The sequence below is a fragment of the Carassius carassius genome, chromosome 24 (assembly GCF_963082965.1).
Source record: "Carassius carassius chromosome 24, fCarCar2.1, whole genome shotgun sequence".
Classification (NCBI taxonomy): domain Eukaryota; kingdom Metazoa; phylum Chordata; class Actinopteri; order Cypriniformes; family Cyprinidae; genus Carassius; species Carassius carassius.
In genome coordinates this window covers 2126223-2144616 of record NC_081778.1, presented here as the reverse complement: position 1 = coordinate 2144616, position 18394 = coordinate 2126223, and the positions used below count along the sequence as shown (strand labels likewise).

Sequence of the window (18394 nt, the reverse complement as noted above, 5' to 3'; positions counted from 1 at the left end):
CGCAAAAGAACCGGTGAACCGTTTTCTTCAACCGGTTTATTGAATCGAACTGTCCGAAAGAACTACTGGTGATCCGAAAACCAATGCAACCGGTTCTTGACTCGAGAACGACTCAGTCGTTCATTTGTTATCTGGCTAGGCTCGGTGTTCATCTTCAGTTCTCTCTTCACAGCAGTTCAGTCAGTGTACTGTTTGAGTACATGAATTACTCCGGGATATTGGTTTGTTTGAACTCAGAGGGAGTGTCAGCCACGTTAGAAAAGTTAACAGCTTAAGTCATTTGTGGATTAATGATTATTGGAGACGCGAACCGTTTAAAACGATTCAGTTCGATTTGGTGAACTGGTTCAAAAAGATCTGGTCACATCTGGTGATTCGTTCGTGAACCGGATATCACTAAACTGTAGACCCGGAAGAGAAGACAATGATGAATAAAGTTGTAGTTTTTGCTATTTTTGGACCAAAATGTATTTTCAATGATGCAAAAAAATCTAACAGACCCTCTGATGTCACATGGACTACTTTGATGATGTTTTTCTTACCTTTCTGGACATGGACAGTATACCGTGCACACAGTTTCAATGGAGGGACTGAGAGCTCTGGGACTAAATCTAAAACATCTTAAAATGCATCCGAAGATGAACGGAGGTCTCACGGGTTTGGAACGACATGAAATTGAGTTATTAATGACATAATTTTGATTATTGGGTGAACTAACCCTTTAAAGATTTAGTTAATTTACATGACTTTTCCAGCTTTAGAAATGTCTTTAGTATTTTAAGCATGTTCAAACCAAGCTTGGTAGACATGATAGATGGTAGATATGACTGGAAAGCATTTCAACACGGGAAAAACACCCTACGTCTTCAAGTATTTTTACTAAATGTAGGGATGTTTGATCACAGTTATTTTAATGAAAATCATATATACCTGCTAGTGCACAGCATGTTTAATGTAGTTACATCAGATTTACCTTGGGATTAAGTCAGTTTATTCCTTTGTGTTCAGCGAATGCGTTCGGAGGCAGAAACCCAGCGGCCTGTGTTTGATGACATGGAGAGTGAGCTGGCCAAGGCCACGGCAGTCAGTCATCGCATGCTTCAGGTTCATTGCGAGCGGGATGCTGAGCTGGATCACTACCGGCAGCTCCTGGGCAGCCTCCAGGACCGCTGGCGCGCCATATTCGCTCAGATCGACCTACGGAACCGCGAGCTTGAGCAGCTGGGCCGGCAGCTGGGCTACTACAGGGAGAGCTACGACTGGCTCATCCGCTGGATCGCAGACGCCAAACAGCGGCAGGAGAAGATCCAGGCCGTGCCTATAATCGACAGCAAGACGCTCAAAGAACAACTGGCACAGGAGAAGGTACTGAATGACTCAAGCTTTCTCCAGAGGGGTTTTCACACGGCGCTTAACCCCCGGGTTAATCCTTTGGTAATGAGTTGAGCAATACCTCATGCTTGTTTGAAGTTTGAAAATACAGTAGGTCAATAAAATATCTATGTGGAGACTTTTTGATTGGTAACAACCAAAACCCACTTATGAGCTGCCCCACTTTACCATCATTTATCATTTAGCTCACTTAGATATCAATATCCTAGTAAAAATATACATAACATTGACTGGAAACATCAAGTTATTAACTGCAGTGATGAACAGTGTTATTGCAGTAACTGTCAGAGACTTTGCATCTTGACATTTTTACAGATAGACAACCAGTTATTGAAAATGTGTGTAATACGGAAGAAACTCAATAAAGATCTTGTGAGAAATGTTTTACATCTTGGAAAAATCTTGTTTCGTTTCTGGAATATTAATTTACATGCATTAGTTCTCTGACATGCTTTGCAATAAGAATAATTTTGTTAACCCATTGCAAAGGTATAAGCATAATATGCTGACTTTTTCTTTTACAGAAACTGCTTGAAGAGATTGAGAAAAACAAAGATAAAGTTGATGAATGCCAGAAATATGCCAAAGCTTACATTGATACCATTAAGGTAAGAGAGAGTATATATATTCATTTATTTATTGTATGTACCTACAATTTGTGGTTGGAGTACTACAATCTTTATTTCTTCCAGGACTATGAACTTCAGTTGGTTGCCTACAAAGCTCAGGTAGAACCTCTGACTTCTCCTTTGAAGAAAACCAAGATGGAGTCTGCCTCTGATAACGTCATTCAAGAGGTTAGAAAACGCTCACAGATCATTCACATTTATACATGTGCATTATTTGATTACTCATGTTTTTGCAGGTTACTATGGGTTTTATCATTTAAGAAGTACACTCATGTTATCTTGTAAACATCTAACTGATAGAATTGTAATGATCATTTTTCAAAATGCTTTGTCTTTTTCATCATAGTATGTCACTCTGAGAACTCGCTATAGTGAGCTGATGACACTGACCAGTCAGTACATCAAGTTCATCACAGACACGCAGCGGCGCATCGAGGACGAAGAGGTGCGTGACATCAGGGGACCCTATACCAGACTAACCCAAAAACACACTAACATTAACCAACCCAACCAACCACTCTTTAGAAAAACAAAACATCTAGATATACTTAATGTATGGGTGACTCAAAATGTTTCCTGTGTCACTTTGGACACAAATACATCTTCATTCAGTAGTATTTTACTGCAAGCATTTCAGAAATGTGTAACAGGTAGAATAAATTTGCCTTGTCCTAATTATGTCTTGATTAAACTATTAAGCATTAAAAATTCCATAGTCTTTTAAGGGCAGTTTCATTATTTTATTTTATTTTATTTTAACACATTTATTGTTGTGAATAAATACAATAAAATAAAAATAGTATAGCTTGTAATGATTAATTTGCAGATACATTTTATTTTATTTTATTTATTTGAAAATATTAAAAAGTGCCAGGCCACTGTTTCGTCAAACCTACTTTCTTTCAGTCTGTGCTCCTCTGAGTTTATTTTGTAGTAAGTAACGAATATGCTTCGGGCAAAATGTATCAGAGTAAAAGTATATGTTTTTAATTAGGAAATATAGTGGAATTAAGTTTAAAGTTGACCGAAATATTAAAACAAGTGAAGTGCATATTTTCCTAAAAAATATTTTGAAAAGTATTATTACTTTGTTACATTACACCACTGATATTTGCATGTCAGACAGTGTCTGATGCACACTAGGGAAAGCAAGTCATATGAGGCCTACTTTTCCTATATACTTTTCTCTTTTCTCACTACTGTATGTCTTTCAAACTCTAACCTTTCATTTCTTTGCTTCTCTTAACTGCTTGCCAGCACATTGTCTTGATGATTGCTTGATCTTTTCTGAGCTCTAAAGAGGTAAAACTTTTCATTACACTCTTGTAATTCTATATCCATATTCCAGTATCCATTTTCATTAATATTCTGCATTTCCTCCCATCAAGCTTATATGAGTAACGCTTTCTAGTTAAATGTTATTGTACTTTGGTTCATTGTAGTTTTCTGATTCTCTTTGCTCATGATGGTAGATTGTTGATTTAATTGACTTAAATTGACTTAAATGGTCTTCACACTGCATAACTTAAAATACATAACTGAAATATAATGAGGTAGTAGTAGTTTTAATGCATTTATTTTGTCAAGATTTATGACTGAAAACTTTATAGTATCATCTAAATTTCCAATATAATAATATATTGTATAGGTTTGAATAATCACATTTGAGAATCAGATCCTTACTGCCCTTATTTTGTATACTTTAAGGTCATTTAAAATGTTATTTTCATACTAATGTTTCCTCTTTTTCTGTGGATCTGGACCTGCTTGTCTGCCTGAATCATTGCTTTTAACGCTTATAGCTTACCTTCCATTGCTAACTTTTAGTTCTTGCTTGCTTGCACTATTGGTTTTTAGTTGTTCTGTTCTTCTCGCCCTTTTTTCAGGCCACCAAATCAAGTTCTAAAGATTTCTAAATCTTTAGAAAGGAATGTTATTTATTCATTTATTTATTTATTTTAAAACACACTTAAAGGTGCCATAGAATTAATTGATACAAACTTTTTTATTGTTCTCTGATGTCCCTATAGTGTGTATGTGACATTGTATCTCAAAATACCCCACAGATAATTTTTTATAGCTTCTTGAAATTGGCACTTTTAGGGTATGAGCCAAAACACTCTGTGTATGTGTATGTCCCATTTAAATGAAAATGAGCTGGTGCTCCCGCCTGTCCTCAAGCGTTGACAAGTCCGTGGTTGGGCTACTTTAACCCTCTGGAGTCTAAGGGTAATTTTGGGGCCTGGAGAAGTTTTGTCATGCCTTGACATTTGTGCTTTTCCATTTTGTTATAAACATCTAAATGGCTAAAGTCTAATCTTACTGTAATCAGCACAAAGTGGGCTATAATAATATGTGAGCAGCATGTTTGTACATGATTATGTTTTTGAGAAAAAAAAATGTTATGCGTGGTTAGTGAAAAACTCAAAATGTTAAATCACTTGAATAAGGCCATAAAACACATACAAAACATTGGTTCCAGGGACTTTTGAGAACTGGAGCTTGTAGCCTAGAATTTTTCTTTCTAATTTATGTGAAAATCATCTTTTTTACTCACTCACAGAAAACAATATATTGATTTAAATTTTCTAAGACACTTTTTGTTGGTAAAAGTCATATGCGAGCAGGCGTCAACTATCATGAATATGGCCCGCATAATGAGCTGCATAATGAGCCTTTCAGTCAGCTGTGCCACTGAGAGGAAGGAGTTACAAGAAAGAATCTGAGTACAAAATAAATGTATATCATTTTATGTTTGTAGTTTATTTAGAATATATTGAATTATCCCACAACATAATTTAATATCCACTTGCAAGTGCAGTTAAACAGTTTATTAGGAACAATCAAAGCTGACTTTCAAAGCTGAATTGTTTGCATCATTACTAGTCACACAATCCTTCAGAAATCCTTTTAACAATCAGATTTTCTACAAAAAATAAAAAACATTTACTGTTATTAATATCATTATTATTATTATACATATATTATACAGTTAGTCAGGAATTATAGTTTGGAAAAGGTCTAACTAGTAAAATGTTTACACGTTATGTGAAAACTAGTACAAGTATATAAATAAATAAAAAGAGACTTACTCATGTTTATGATCTCTGCTAAATAAATTAGCAGTGCTTTATTCTTTTTTTCTGAGGAAATAATAATAAAACACTGAGTGAGTGGATTTTTACCATTATAGGCTACTTGTTTTCACACACTGCGCCCACAAAACTGTGTTCAAACACCTTATAAAAGTGACTTGCATTCTATGGCATCTTTAAAGTTTGTATTAACTGTATTTTCATCCAGTCATCTAGTTTATAGCAAAAGAATATTGATTACATTCTATTTTATTCGGCAGAATTTTTTAATCACTTTGTTTAAATGGAATGCTGTATATGGTTTACATACAGCCACCGTCTGTGAGCTTCTCCCCCACGCATGTTGTGAGAGTATAGTGTTTTAAAGCAGTCTTGTGTCTCCATACATTAATTATATCATCTTACTTAATCCAAATGATTGCATATGATATGATGATTGACTGTTAATTTACCTTAACACTGTTTGTCATGATTGCATCTAAACCTGTCTTCCTTTGAGCTAAATAATAACCTTAACACTTAAAGACTTAGTTTACTTAAAAATGCAAATTCTGTAATCATTTGCATGTCCTCATATTATTCCAAACTGCAAATGTGTTACTTGTTTCCATGGAACACAAAAGAGAAACATTTATTAATAAATGGGATCTGAAGTTTACAAGCTTCAAAAGTGATGAAACACACTAACAGACATCCAACTTGTGCTGTCTTCCGAGATTTCTAAATATACAATAGAATAAAAACAATTGTCACTATTCACTGAAAAAATACAACAGTAAATATATTTTCAGTGAATAGCAACTTGTTGATTTCCCCCTGTTCCTTCTGGCTTCGGAAGTCAGACATTGTGCACAAGTCATAAGTACTGCTATTTTGTTTGAAGAACAGAGGGTCATCTCAGATGTACATCAAGAGTTTGACATCTCTTGTTATTATTTACTTTTAATATGTTAAAAAGAGTGGCTGATATATATCACCTTTTGTGTTCTATGGAAAAAAGTAAACCTATAATATTGCAGACAGTCAATACAGGTTTGGAATAAAAGTGAGTAAAAAATGACAGACTTTTCATTTTTGGGTAAACTACTCCTTTAACACCCTGTCATGCTTGATCTTAATCATAAATTTCTTTACCATTTACCTCCACTAATACAGAAAGCTGCTGAGAAACTAAAAGCAGAAGAGAGGAAAAAATTTGCTGAGATGCAGGCAGAGTTAGAGAAACAGAAGCAGCTAGCTGAAGCTCATGCCAAGGCCATTGCCAAAGCGGAGAAAGAGGCACAGGAGCTCAAGCTCATGATGCAAGAGGAGGTTAGCAAACGAGAGATTGTTGCTGTGGATGCTGAAAGGCAAAAACAGAACATCCAGCTGGAGCTTCACGAGCTCAAAAACATCTCTGAACAACAGATGAAATCAAAGAGCCAACAAGTGGAGGAGGCTTTACAAAGCCGGGTCAAGATAGAGGAAGAGATCCGCATCATAAGACTTCAACTAGAAACTACACTGAAGCAAAAGTCCACTGCAGAGGATGAGCTGAGGCAACTTAGAGACAAGGCTGCTGAGGCAGAGAGACTTCGTAAAGCTGCTCATGAAGAGGCTGAGAAACTTCGTAAACAGGTTAACGAGGAGACCCAGAAGAAGCGGATGGCGGAGGAAGAGTTAAAGCTGAAGTCTGAAGCAGAAAGAGAGGCTGCCAGGCAGAAGCAGAAAGCCCTGGATGACCTTGCGAAGCACAAGATGCAAGCAGAGGAGGCAGAAAGACACATGAAGCATGCTGAGATTGAGAAAGCCAGACAAATCAAGCTCGCTCAAGATGCAGCTCTGAAAAGTGCTGCTGCTGAGTTGCAGAGCAAGCGCATGTCCTATGTTGAAAAGACATCTAAACTTGAGGAGTCACTCCGAGAGAAACACGGGACTGTCGTTCAACTGCAGGAGGAGGCAGAGCGCCTCAAGAAGCACCAGGAAGAGGCAGACAAAGCAAGGGAGGAGGCTGAGAAAGAGCTTGAAAAGTGGAGGCAAAAAGCCAATGAAGCCCTTCGTCTAAGGCTCCAGGCAGAGGAAGAAGCCCACAAAAAGACTATTGCACAGGAAGAGGCTGAAAAACAGAAAGACGAGGCTGAGCGTGAGGCCAAAAAACGGGCCAAAGCTGAAGAGTCTGCCCTGAAACAGAAAGACATGGCCGAGCAAGAGCTAGAGCGGCAGAGGAAGCTGGCAGACAGCACAGCGCAGCAGAAGCTTTCCGCAGAGCAGGAGCTGATCCGCTTAAGAGCTGATTTTGATCATGCTGAGCAACAGAGATCACTGCTTGACAATGAACTGTACCGTCTAAAGAATGAGATTAGTGCTGCAGAGCAGCAGCGGAAGCAGCTTGAAGATGAGCTTTCCAAAGTTAGAAGTGAAATGGACATACTTTTGCAGCTGAAGTCTAAAGCTGAGAAGGAGAGCATGTCCACCACCGAAAAGAGTAAACAACTCTTGGAGGCTGAAGCTACTAAACTGAGGGATCTTGCAGATGAAGCAGCCAAGCTCCGTGCCATTGCTGAAGAGGCAAAGAGACAGAGACAGGTTGCTGAGGAAGAAGCAGCGAGACAGAGAGCAGAAGCTGAAAGAATTCTCAAAGAGAAACTTGCTGCCATTAATGAGGCCACTCGCTTGAAAACTGAAGCAGAGATTGCTCTAAAAGAAAAAGAGGCTGAAAATGAACGCCTGAGAAGGCAAGCTGAGGATGAGGCTTACCAGAGAAAGGCTCTTGAAGATCAGGCAAGCCAGCACAAGCAAGACATTCATCAGAAGATCGAACAGCTCAAGAAGTCCTCTGAAATGGAATTAGATAGACAGAAATCAATTGTGGATGACACTCTTAAACAGAAAAGAGTAGTTGAAGAGGAGATTCGTATCTTGAAAGTTAACTTTGAGAAGGCTTCATCTGGCAAGCTTGATTTGGAGCTTGAACTAAATAAACTGAAGAATATTGCAGAGGAAACACAACAAAGCAAACTGCGAGCTGAGGAGGAAGCTGAGAAGCTGCGCAAGCTTGCCCTTTACGAAGAAAACAGAAGAAGGGAGGCTGAAGAAAAACTGAAAAAGATTACTGCCGCAGAGCAGGAAGCAGCTCGACAGCGCCAGGCTGCTCAAGAAGAAGTTGAGCGTCTCAAAAAGAAAGCTGATGAGGCCAGAAAGCAAAAAGAAGATGCTGATAAAGAAGCTGAGAGGCAAATACTTGCTGCCAGAGAAGCTGCTGAGAAAGCAATTACAGCTGAACATCAAGTCCACAGTGTTCTTGTTCAGCAGAAAGAGGACAGCCTGGTACAGAAAAGGCTCAAGGAGGAGTTTGAGAAAGCCAAAAAGCTTGCCCAAGAAGCAGAAAAGGCCAAAGAAAAGGCAGAGAAAGAGGCTGCCCTCCTCCGACAACAAGCAGAAGAAGCAGATCGTCAGCGTCAGGCTGCCGAGGTTGAGGCAGCCAATCAGGCCAAAGCCCAAGAAGATGCTGAGAGGCTCAGAAAAGAGGCAGAGCTAGAGGCAGAAAAGCGAGCCCAGGCAGAGGCAGCAGCACTGAAACAAAAACAGCTAGCTGACGAGGAGATGGCTAGGCAGAAGACACTTGCAGACCAGACACTTAAGCAGAAATCTCAGGTTGAGCAAGAGCTTGCTAAAGTGAAACTGCGACTGGATGAGACAGACAAACAGAAGACTCTCCTGGATGAGGAGCTTCATCGCCTGAAGGACGAAGTCAGCGATGCTGTTAAACAGAAAGCCCAGGTAGAGGAGGAACTGTTCAAAGTCAAGATTCAAATGGAGGAGCTCATCAAACTCAAGCTCAGAATTGAAGAGGAGAACCAACGTCTCATCCAGAGGGACAAAGATAATACTCAAAAATTCTTAGCCGAGGAGGCTGAGAACATGAAAAAACTTGCTGAGGAGGCTGCCAGACTCAGTATTGAGACCCAGGAGGCTGCTCGCATGAGACATATTGCAGAGACTGACCTTGCCGAGCAAAGAGCACTTGCTGAAAAGATGCTAAAAGAAAAGATGCAAGCCATTCAGGAGGCCTCTAAACTTAGAGCAGAGGCAGAAATGCTACAGAGACAGAAAGACCTTGCTCAAGAGCAAGCTCAAAAGCTGCTTGAAGACAAACAACTGATGCAGCAACGGCTTGAAGAGGAAACTGAGGGCTTTCAAAAATCATTGGAGGCTGAGCGCAGAAGACAGTTGGAGATAACAGCTGAGGCAGAGAAACTTAGACTTCAGGTGTCCCAGCTCAGTGATGCCCAGTCTAGAGCTGAGGAGGAAGCCAAGAAATTTAAGAAGCAGGCAGATGTGATTAGCGCCCGACTTCATGAGACAGAGCTTGCCACCAAAGAGAAAATTACAGTTGTTGAAACATTGGAAATACAGAGATTGAGGAGTAACAAAGAAGCAGATGACTTGCGCAGAGCTATTGCTGATCTTGAGAACGAGAAGGCAAAATTGAAAAAAGAGGCTGAAGAGTTACAGAAAAAGTCCAAAGAGGTATTGTGTAAAAGATGGCATAAATCGCTGCTTATGCCATTGTTAACCTTATCTCCAAAAACTAACATTGCTTTAATTCAGTTATTTTTTCTTTTTCTTTTTTTGTTACAAATTTTCCAATCTTGAATTATAGTCTCTAATTATTTCTGATTAATCTTAAAATGGATATTTACATCATTGAAAATTATTTGTTTTAATGTTTTTAGCATTGTTTTAACTTTGTTCATCGTCTCTTCTTTTACAGATGGTGAATGCTCAGCAAGAACAAATTAAACAGGAGAAAACAATTCTGCAGCAGACATTTATGTCAGAAAAGGAGATGCTGTTGAAGAAGGAAAAACAAATTGAGGATGAAAAGAAGAGGTTGGAGAACCAATTTGAAGAAGAGGTCAAAAAGTCAAAAGCCCTTAAAGATGAGCAGGAACGTCAAAGAAAACAAATGGAGGATGAAAAGATTAAACTAAAGGCCACAATGGATGCTGCTCTGATAAAACAGAAAGAGGCTGAACAAGAGATGCTTAACAAGCAGAAAGAAATGCATGAACTTGAGAGGAAGAGGCTTGAACAAGAAAGGATTCTTGCTGAGGAAAACCAGAAACTGCGTGAGAAACTTCAACAGCTTGAAGTTGCTCAAAAAATCACCCAGGAGATTCACATTCACACAAAAAGCCAAAAAGTCCTCAATGGTCAAAGTATTTCTGATCAAGTTGACAGCACACATAGTTTCTCTCCATTATCATTTGATGGCATTCGTGAGAAGGTGCCTGCAAGTAGACTTTTTGAAATAGGTATTTTAAGCGAAATGGATTATGATAAGCTTCAGAGTGGTGAAACCACAGTCGAAGAACTCAGCCAGACAGACAAACTTAAAACAGTTCTTGAGGGTAAGAACTGCATCAGTGGCCTGCTTGTTCATCCAAATCAAAAAATGCCCATCTATCAAGCCGTCAAGGAGAAGAAGATTGCTCCTGGGACAGGGCTAGTGCTGTTGGAGGCACAGGCTGCTTCTGGATACATAATAGACCCAGTTAAAAAAAAGAAACTCTCTGTCAATGAGGCAGTTAAAGAGGGTCTAATAGGACCTGAACTTCACAACAAGATGCTGTCTGCAGAGAGAGCTGTCACTGGCTACAAGGATCCATACACAGAGGCAAAGATCTCCCTCTTTGAAGCTATGAAGAAGGGTCTCATTGGGGAGGATCATGCCATCAGGTTGCTTGAGGCTCAAATAGCAACAGGTGGCATTATTGATCCAGTCAATAGTCATCGTGTGCCAAATGAAATAGCCTATAAGCAGGGTCAGTTTGATGTGGCCACCAGTAAAATCCTACAAAATCCAACAGATGATGTCAAGGGATTCTATGACCCAAACACCCAAGAAAATATGATGTACCAGCAACTAATAGAAAGGTGTGTCACTGATCCAGAAACAGGGCTCCTTCTTTTGCCCATTTCTGAGGAGGCTGCTCTAAATGCCAGGATATTCACAGATGAGGAAACAAGAGATGTGTTTGACAAGACAACGGTGTCTGTGCCATTTGGCCGTTTTAAAGGAAAGACTGTGACCATCTGGGAGATTATAAACTCTGAATACTTCTCTGACGACCAGAAAAAAGATCTTATCCGCCAGTACAAAACTGGAAAAATTACAGTTGAAAAGATCATCAGAATTGTTCTAACTGTGGCAGAGGAAAAAGAGAAAAAGAATGAACTTGCCTTTGATGGCCTGAGAGCACCTGTACCTGCTACAAAACTTCTTGAATCAAAAATTATTGACAAAGACCTCTATAATAAGTTGCAGAAAGGACAACTGCTTGTAAAAGACGTGTCTGAAATGGAGAATGTGCGCATTGCCTTGAAAGGCACTAAATGCATTGCAGGTGTAATTATTAACTCAACCAAACAAACAATGTCCTTTTATGATGCTATGAAAAGAGACATGATGAGACCTGGGTCTGCTCTTAATCTCTTGGAAGCACAAGCTGCCACAGGATATGTCATAGATCCTGCTAAAAACCAACAACTCACAGTAGATGAGGCTGTCAAAGCAGGTGTTGTCGGTCCAGAACTTCATGAAAAACTACTGTCTGCAGAGAGAGCTGTCACAGGCTATAAAGATCCTTACACTGGAAAAACAATTTCTCTGTTTGAGGCTATGAAGAAAGACTTGATCATGAAGGAACAGGGAATTCGACTGCTTGATGCACAACTAGCTACTGGAGGCATCATTGATCCTGTTCAAAGTCATCGCATTCCACATGACATTGCCTGCTTGAAGGGCTGCTGTGATGATGCAACTCACAAGTTTTTGACCAGCCCAAGTGATGAAGTTAAGGGATACTTTGACCCAAACACTCAGGAATATCTCACTTATCCACAGCTTTATAAACGATGTGTGACTGACAAAAAGACTGGCCTTCAGCTTCTGCCTTTGTCTGAACAAGCCATCAATGCCAAAGAGGAGATGAAGTACACTGATGCACAGACCAAAGACGCAATGACCCAGGCAGCTGTTGAAGTTCATAGTGGACCTTTCAAAGGGAGAAAAGTTACCTTATGGGAGCTAATTAACTCTGACTATATCACTGAAGAGCAAAGGCTCGACCTAATAAGGCAATATAGATCTGGGAAAATGACAATTGAGAAGATTATAAAGATTTTAATTGAAATTGTTACTAAGAAAGATGCCAAGAAACAAGAAGAGGGCTGCTTTAAAGGACTTAGGGCACCAGTTCCAGCCAAGTCACTATTTGACTCCAAAATCATTGACAAGTCTGATTTTGATTTGCTGGAACAAGGTAAAAAGTTTCCAAAAGAGGTCAGCAAAAACAATTCAGTCAACAAGTATCTCCAAGGCTCTGAGAGCATTGCTGGAGTTTACCTTGAGCCCACAACAGAGAAAGTTAGCATCTACGAAGCAATGAAAAAGAAATTCCTCAGACAGAGCACTGGCATTGCTTTGCTTGAAGCTCAAGCTGCCACAGGATTTATTGTGGATCCATCAAGAAATGAATGTCTCACTGTGGATGATGCTGTTAAAGCAGGCATTGTTGGCCCAGAGCTTCATGAGAAACTTCTCTCTGCTGAAAAAGCTGTCACTGGATATAAAGACCCATTCACAGGCAATAAGATCTCCCTTTATCAAGCCATGAAGAAAGACCTTATCCCAAAAGAACATGCCATGCCACTCTTGGAGGCCCAGCTGGCATCTGGTGGAATTATTGATCCAGTAAACAGCCATCGTATTCCTGTTGAGACTGCAATCCAGCGTGGATATGTTACCAAACATCTGGCCAGCAGTATTGCTGAAAGCAAGTACTTCTCAGACCCTGCATCTGATGAAAGCATATCATACAAACAGTTGAAAGACAAGTGCATGGCCGATCCTGATACAGGCTTAAATCTACTAAAGCTTTCCAAACCACAGGCCCCAACGGTTGTGGAGAAGACGTACCATTACAGTGAAGAACAAACCCAGAGTGATCTATCTAATACACAGATTGATATACCCATTGAAGGTCAGGGCTCTATGTCTCTCTGGGATGTCATGAATTCAAATCTACTACCTGAAGATCAGAGGGATCGGCTTCTAGAAGAATATCGCTCTGGCAATTTAACAAAGGAACGAATGATAATCATTATAATTGAGATTCTGGAGCAGAAAGAGATCATTAAAGGGGGGAGCACCCAGACTGGCAGCATAAGAAGACGTCAAATCACTATTGAAGATCTGTACAATTCCCGCATCATTGACCTTGAGACCTACAACCTGTTGAAGAAAGAGAATAAGACTATGCGTGATGTCATGGAGATGCAAAGTGTTAAGCAGTATTTGTATGGAACTGGAAGTGTTGCTGGTGTGGTGACTGATTCAAAATCCAAGATCAGCATTTATCAAGCGATGAAAAGAGAGCTGATGAAGCCAGACATTGCAATTGCCCTCTTGGAGGCTCAAGCAGCCACTGGATTCATTATCGATCCCATCAGGAATGAAATGCTCACTGTAGATGAAGCAGTGCGCAAAGGTGTGGTGGGCCCAGAACTTCATGATAAGCTCCTGTCTGCAGAGAGAGCAGTCACTGGCTATAAGGATCCATATAGTGGAAAGGTTGTCTCCCTCTTCCAAGCAATGAAAAAGGACCTTGTCCCAGAGGACTATGCCCTAAGGCTTCTTGAAGCTCAGACAGCAACAGGTGGTATCATTGATCCAGAATATAACTTCCACTTGCCAATGGAGATTGCCACACAACGTGGATATATTAACAAAGAGACAAATGAAAAGCTCTCAGATGAGGTTAAAGGATATGTTGACCCATTGAATGATGAAAAAGTTTCATATTCTCAGCTTCTGAAAAGATGCAAGTTAGACAAAGATGGTTTATATCTGTTTTCTCTAAGAGACAAAAGTCTGGTCTTCAAAGGTCTCCGAAAAGAAATTACAATAGAAGAGTTATTCCGCTCAAAAATCATTGATGAACAAACAGTCAGAAAACTTAATGAGGGACTACTAACAGTGGAGGAGGTGAGCAATAGCTTGCGAAAATATATTGAGGGCTCAAGCTGTATTGCTGGTGTGTTTGTGGAGTCTACTAAAGACCGTCTATCTATCTACCAAGCCATGAAAAAGAATATGATCAGGCCAGGCACTGCTTTCGAGCTGCTGGAAGCTCAAGCAGCCACGGGTTATATCATTGACCCTATCAAGAACCTCAAGTTAACTGTAAATGAAGCAGTCAAGATGGGAATCGTCGGCCCGGAGTTCAAAGACAAGCTCCTGTCTGCCGAGAGAGCTGTGACTGGCTATAGAGATCCTTATACAGGCAAAATGATCTCACTGTTCCAGGCAATGAAAAAGGGCCTGATTTTGAGAGACCATGGAATCCGTCTTCTTGAAGCCCAGATTGCTACTGGAGGAATCATTGACCCAGAGCAGAGTCACCGATTGCCAGTAGAAGTGGCCTACAACCGAGGCTTTTTTGATGAGGAGATGAACGAGATCCTCAGTGACCCATCAGATGACACCAAGGGCTTCTTTGACCCAAACACAGAGGAGAATCTTACCTACCTGCAACTGATGGAAAGGTGTTTAGATGACCCAGACACAGGTCTTGTGCTCTTGGTTCTTAAAGAAAAGAAACGTGAGACAAAGGCTTCATCCAAATCCTCAGTTCGCAAACGCAGAGTCGTCATTGTAGATCCAGACTCAGGCAAAGAAATGTCTGTGTATGAAGCCTATCGCAAAGGGCTAATTGACCATCAGACTTACATTGAACTTTCGGAGCAAGAGTGTGAATGGGAAGAAATCACAATGACATCATCAGAAGGGGTAGAGAAGTCTATACTCATCGACCGAAGATCAGGTCGACAGTATGACATTGATGATGCTATTGCAAGAGGCCTTATTGACCAGAGTGCAATTGAGCAGTACCGCTCCGGGACCCTTTCTATCACAGAATTTGCTGATATGTTATCTGGAAACATGAGTGGCTTTCGTTCCCGATCATCTTCCTTTGGATCCACCTCCTCTTATCCAATGAGCCCTATACCTTCCATCAAAACACCTGCAACTGTATGGAATGATCCAACTGAGGAGACTGGTCCTGTGGCTGGAATCCTTGATACAGATAGCCTTGAAAAAGTTTCTGTCACTGAAGCCATTCGTAGGAACTTAGTGGATTCTATAACTGGTCAGAGACTGTTGGAGGCTCAGGCTTGCACTGGAGGCATAATAGACCCATCTACTGGAGAGAAATTCCCGGTTGCCGAAGCAACAGAGAAGGGTCTTATAGAAAAAATAATGGTTGACAGACTCAACTTAGCCCAAAAAGCTTTCCATGGATTTGAGGATCCTCGCACTAAAGTCAAAATGTCTGCTGCTCAGGCTCTCAAGAAAGGCTGGCTTTACTATGAGGCAGGGCAACGTTTCCTGGAAGTGCAGTATCTCACCGGTGGCCTTATTGAGGCAGAGGTTGAGGGACGAATCTCCCTAGAGGAGGCAATCAGGAAAGGTTCTATTGATGGCCGTACAGCACAAAAGCTCAGAGATGTGAGTGCTTACTCAAAATATCTCACGTGTCCCAAAACCAAACTGAAGATCTCTTACAAAGATGCCATGGACAGAAGCATGGTTGAAGAGGGATCTGGCCTTAGGCTTCTGGAAGCTTCATCAACATCCAGTAAAGGTCTCTACAGTCCCTACAATGTCAGTGGTGCTGCATCTGCTTCTGGTTCGCGGTCTGGATCCAGGACAGGCTCTAGGTCAGGTTCAAGAAGAGGGAGCATTGATGCTACTGGCTCTGGATTCACCATGAACTTCTCCTCATCCTCATATACTTCCTCTGGTTACAGCCGCAGATTTTAAAGCCGGACCTCACAATAAACCTAAAACATGGTCCTGCAGCTTTCATATGAGTGCTGACTCTGTACACTACACTTACATAATACACAGAAATTTATTAGAGAAAATAATAATCACTTTATTCTTCTTTGCATGTGTTTGGTATAGGAAAATGCATTCCAAAAACTACCAGTATATTTTTGTCTGATGATGGTTATATTCCCATTTTATGTATTTTGGATGCTTAATAGCTATTACCTGGTTAATCAAGTTGTCTATTTTTTGGTTTGGTTGGTTTGGTTGTCTATTTCAGTTCATATAGATATTCTTTCTATTCATATTTCTTTTCTTATTTTATACTTAGTACAGCATCTAAATAATAATAATAATTATTATTATTTTTAATCAAACTAATCAGACTGTATTTAATATCACTTATTATTGCTTTTTTATGTGATATTTTAGGAAATTCTTTTTATACTTTGGTTCATTTCAGGATAATGTACCAGAAAATATACCAGGTTTTACAAAAAAAATAATTTGATTAACAAAGCGTGTGATTATGTTACATATTTGTATAGATTTGATAGATGGATATATTAGAGGCTGCTAGCCATCCTAGCAAATAAAAGTTGCAGCTTGTTTCACAGAATGTCTACACCTACATAAACATACATAAACATTAAAGGAGGAGCAAGCACTTTGTACAACAAGCCAGTTTTACTGTCCCCTGAAACTGGATGTTTTTTGTTTGTTTTTTTGTTTGAAAGTCCATTTTTCATTTACTGGATGCAGTCCCTCCGCAAAATATTTTTTAAAACTCCTGACTTACCTATAAAGAAGTTCCCAAGGCCCAGTTTTACTGTCAGTCCTCCACTGATGTGATATCCAATGAAGATTTCAGATGGCTCAAGTGTCTGATCCATTCCTCACTCATAACATCTGGACAGATCTGGATAAAATGTAGTACTTGTAAGTTGAACTAAATTTACATTTATTGCCGCTGTTTCATAATGACCACACTGATTTTACTTTTCAAAAATCTTTTTACTGTTTTAACACCTATTTTACTCAGTTCTACCATTGTGCTTTCAAAAACCGCTGCTGTAGAAGAAGTTTGTGCAATCCTGAGAAGCTTCTTTTTTATTAAGTTTAATGGCATACTATATGTCTGCTTTTTCTAAAGGATTTTCTTGACAGCATTAAGCCATATAATAGTTCTTGTGTCATTTATAGTGTGGGTTTTGTCTTTTTTTTTCTCTCAGAGATCATCAATTACAAAATACCGACAACTTGATGATTCCACAAATTTGGTCTTGGATTGTGAGATAAATGATGCCAATCAGCTGCCCGCATCCTTAGATATTCAGGTATTTATTAAAAATTCATCACCTCTCTATGATTTTGTATTGTATGTTTGATACCAAGTATATTTTTTGTTTCCCTTCATGCACTGTTTTGTTTTCCTTTTATCATTTTGTTGCTTCATGTTATATTTTTAATGTTGTTTTTAGAGCCTCACTGAGGGTTTCCTCCTACCTTTGCATCTGCCATTTGCATGAAGATACTAGAGGCTAGGGCTACCTTGAAGTTTGCCTTGGAAATCATATCAAGAACTGACACTTTAGTGGACTGCTCCTGTTTTCATCAGCTGGGAGCTGGACTTTGGAGTTTACACAAAATAATTCAAAACAACAATAGAATTGGATCCATTAAATTTATCTTAATGTAGAATCTCTGAGTTCTACTGCCTACATGGTTTCTAGCCCCAACATGAGTTTTAAAATAAAACATTTAATGCATTGTGCGAGTCCTTGTATTCCATTACACATTTACATAATAGAAATAAATGCAGATTACATCTTTAACTGAATGTATTTTGGCTCATTTAGTGTACGACAACTTCATTTTTCATTTTTACATTTCCTGTGCCAAAAAAAGAAAGAAAGAAAAAAAAAACATGTTTTGGTCATTTGTTGCCTCCCATGTATTTCTTTGCTTGTTTTTTATATTAATTGTACTGTTGTGTCTTTTGAAACTACTTGACTTTTTTCTTCTTTTCTTTTCTCTTCTTATTTTATTTTGATTTTTTTTTTATGTTTATGTAAAATATTTTTTTTGCATGTTTTACTAACTTGCTTTAAAGTGTTCTAAAAAGATGAAGAATAGATTTTTGAATTTTCACCATGATTTTATGAGTAAAAGATGATACTGTAACTGGTGGAAGAACTTTTCCCTTAGTAGAGACTGGTAATAAAGAGTTAATAACACTATACACTGTAAGTGTAAATAAATTTATTTTGGAAAGATCAGTTCCAGACTTCGTACAGTTTGTGTTTTAACTTTTATCCTGTGCTTAATCTAGTTGATGTTTCATATCACTCTGCCATTCCAATAAACAGTAAAGTACACACATTTTTAGCAGTCATGTA

At 39.2% G+C, this 18394-nt stretch overlaps 1 protein-coding gene across 5 annotated transcripts in view; it reads left to right on the top strand.

Moving 5' to 3' along the window:
- The window catches only part of LOC132102703 (plectin-like), a 128064-nt gene extending 111447 nt beyond the window's left edge, over window positions 1-16617 (top strand). For 4 of the 5 annotated variants that reach the window (XM_059507313.1, XM_059507312.1, XM_059507311.1 and 1 more), the window contains 6 exons: window positions 1009-1365; window positions 1917-2000; window positions 2085-2189; window positions 2368-2466; window positions 6272-9625; window positions 9870-16617. In XM_059507313.1, coding sequence (XP_059363296.1) covers window positions 1009-1365; window positions 1917-2000; window positions 2085-2189; window positions 2368-2466; window positions 6272-9625; window positions 9870-15986 — 10116 coding nt within the window. In that variant the 3' untranslated portion in view covers window positions 15987-16617. The remainder of the gene's footprint in view (window positions 1-1008; window positions 1366-1916; window positions 2001-2084; window positions 2190-2367; window positions 2467-6271; window positions 9626-9869) is intronic. The other variant, XM_059507315.1, reaches the window with a different exon arrangement.
- Window positions 16618-18394: the final 1777 nt, after the last annotated feature.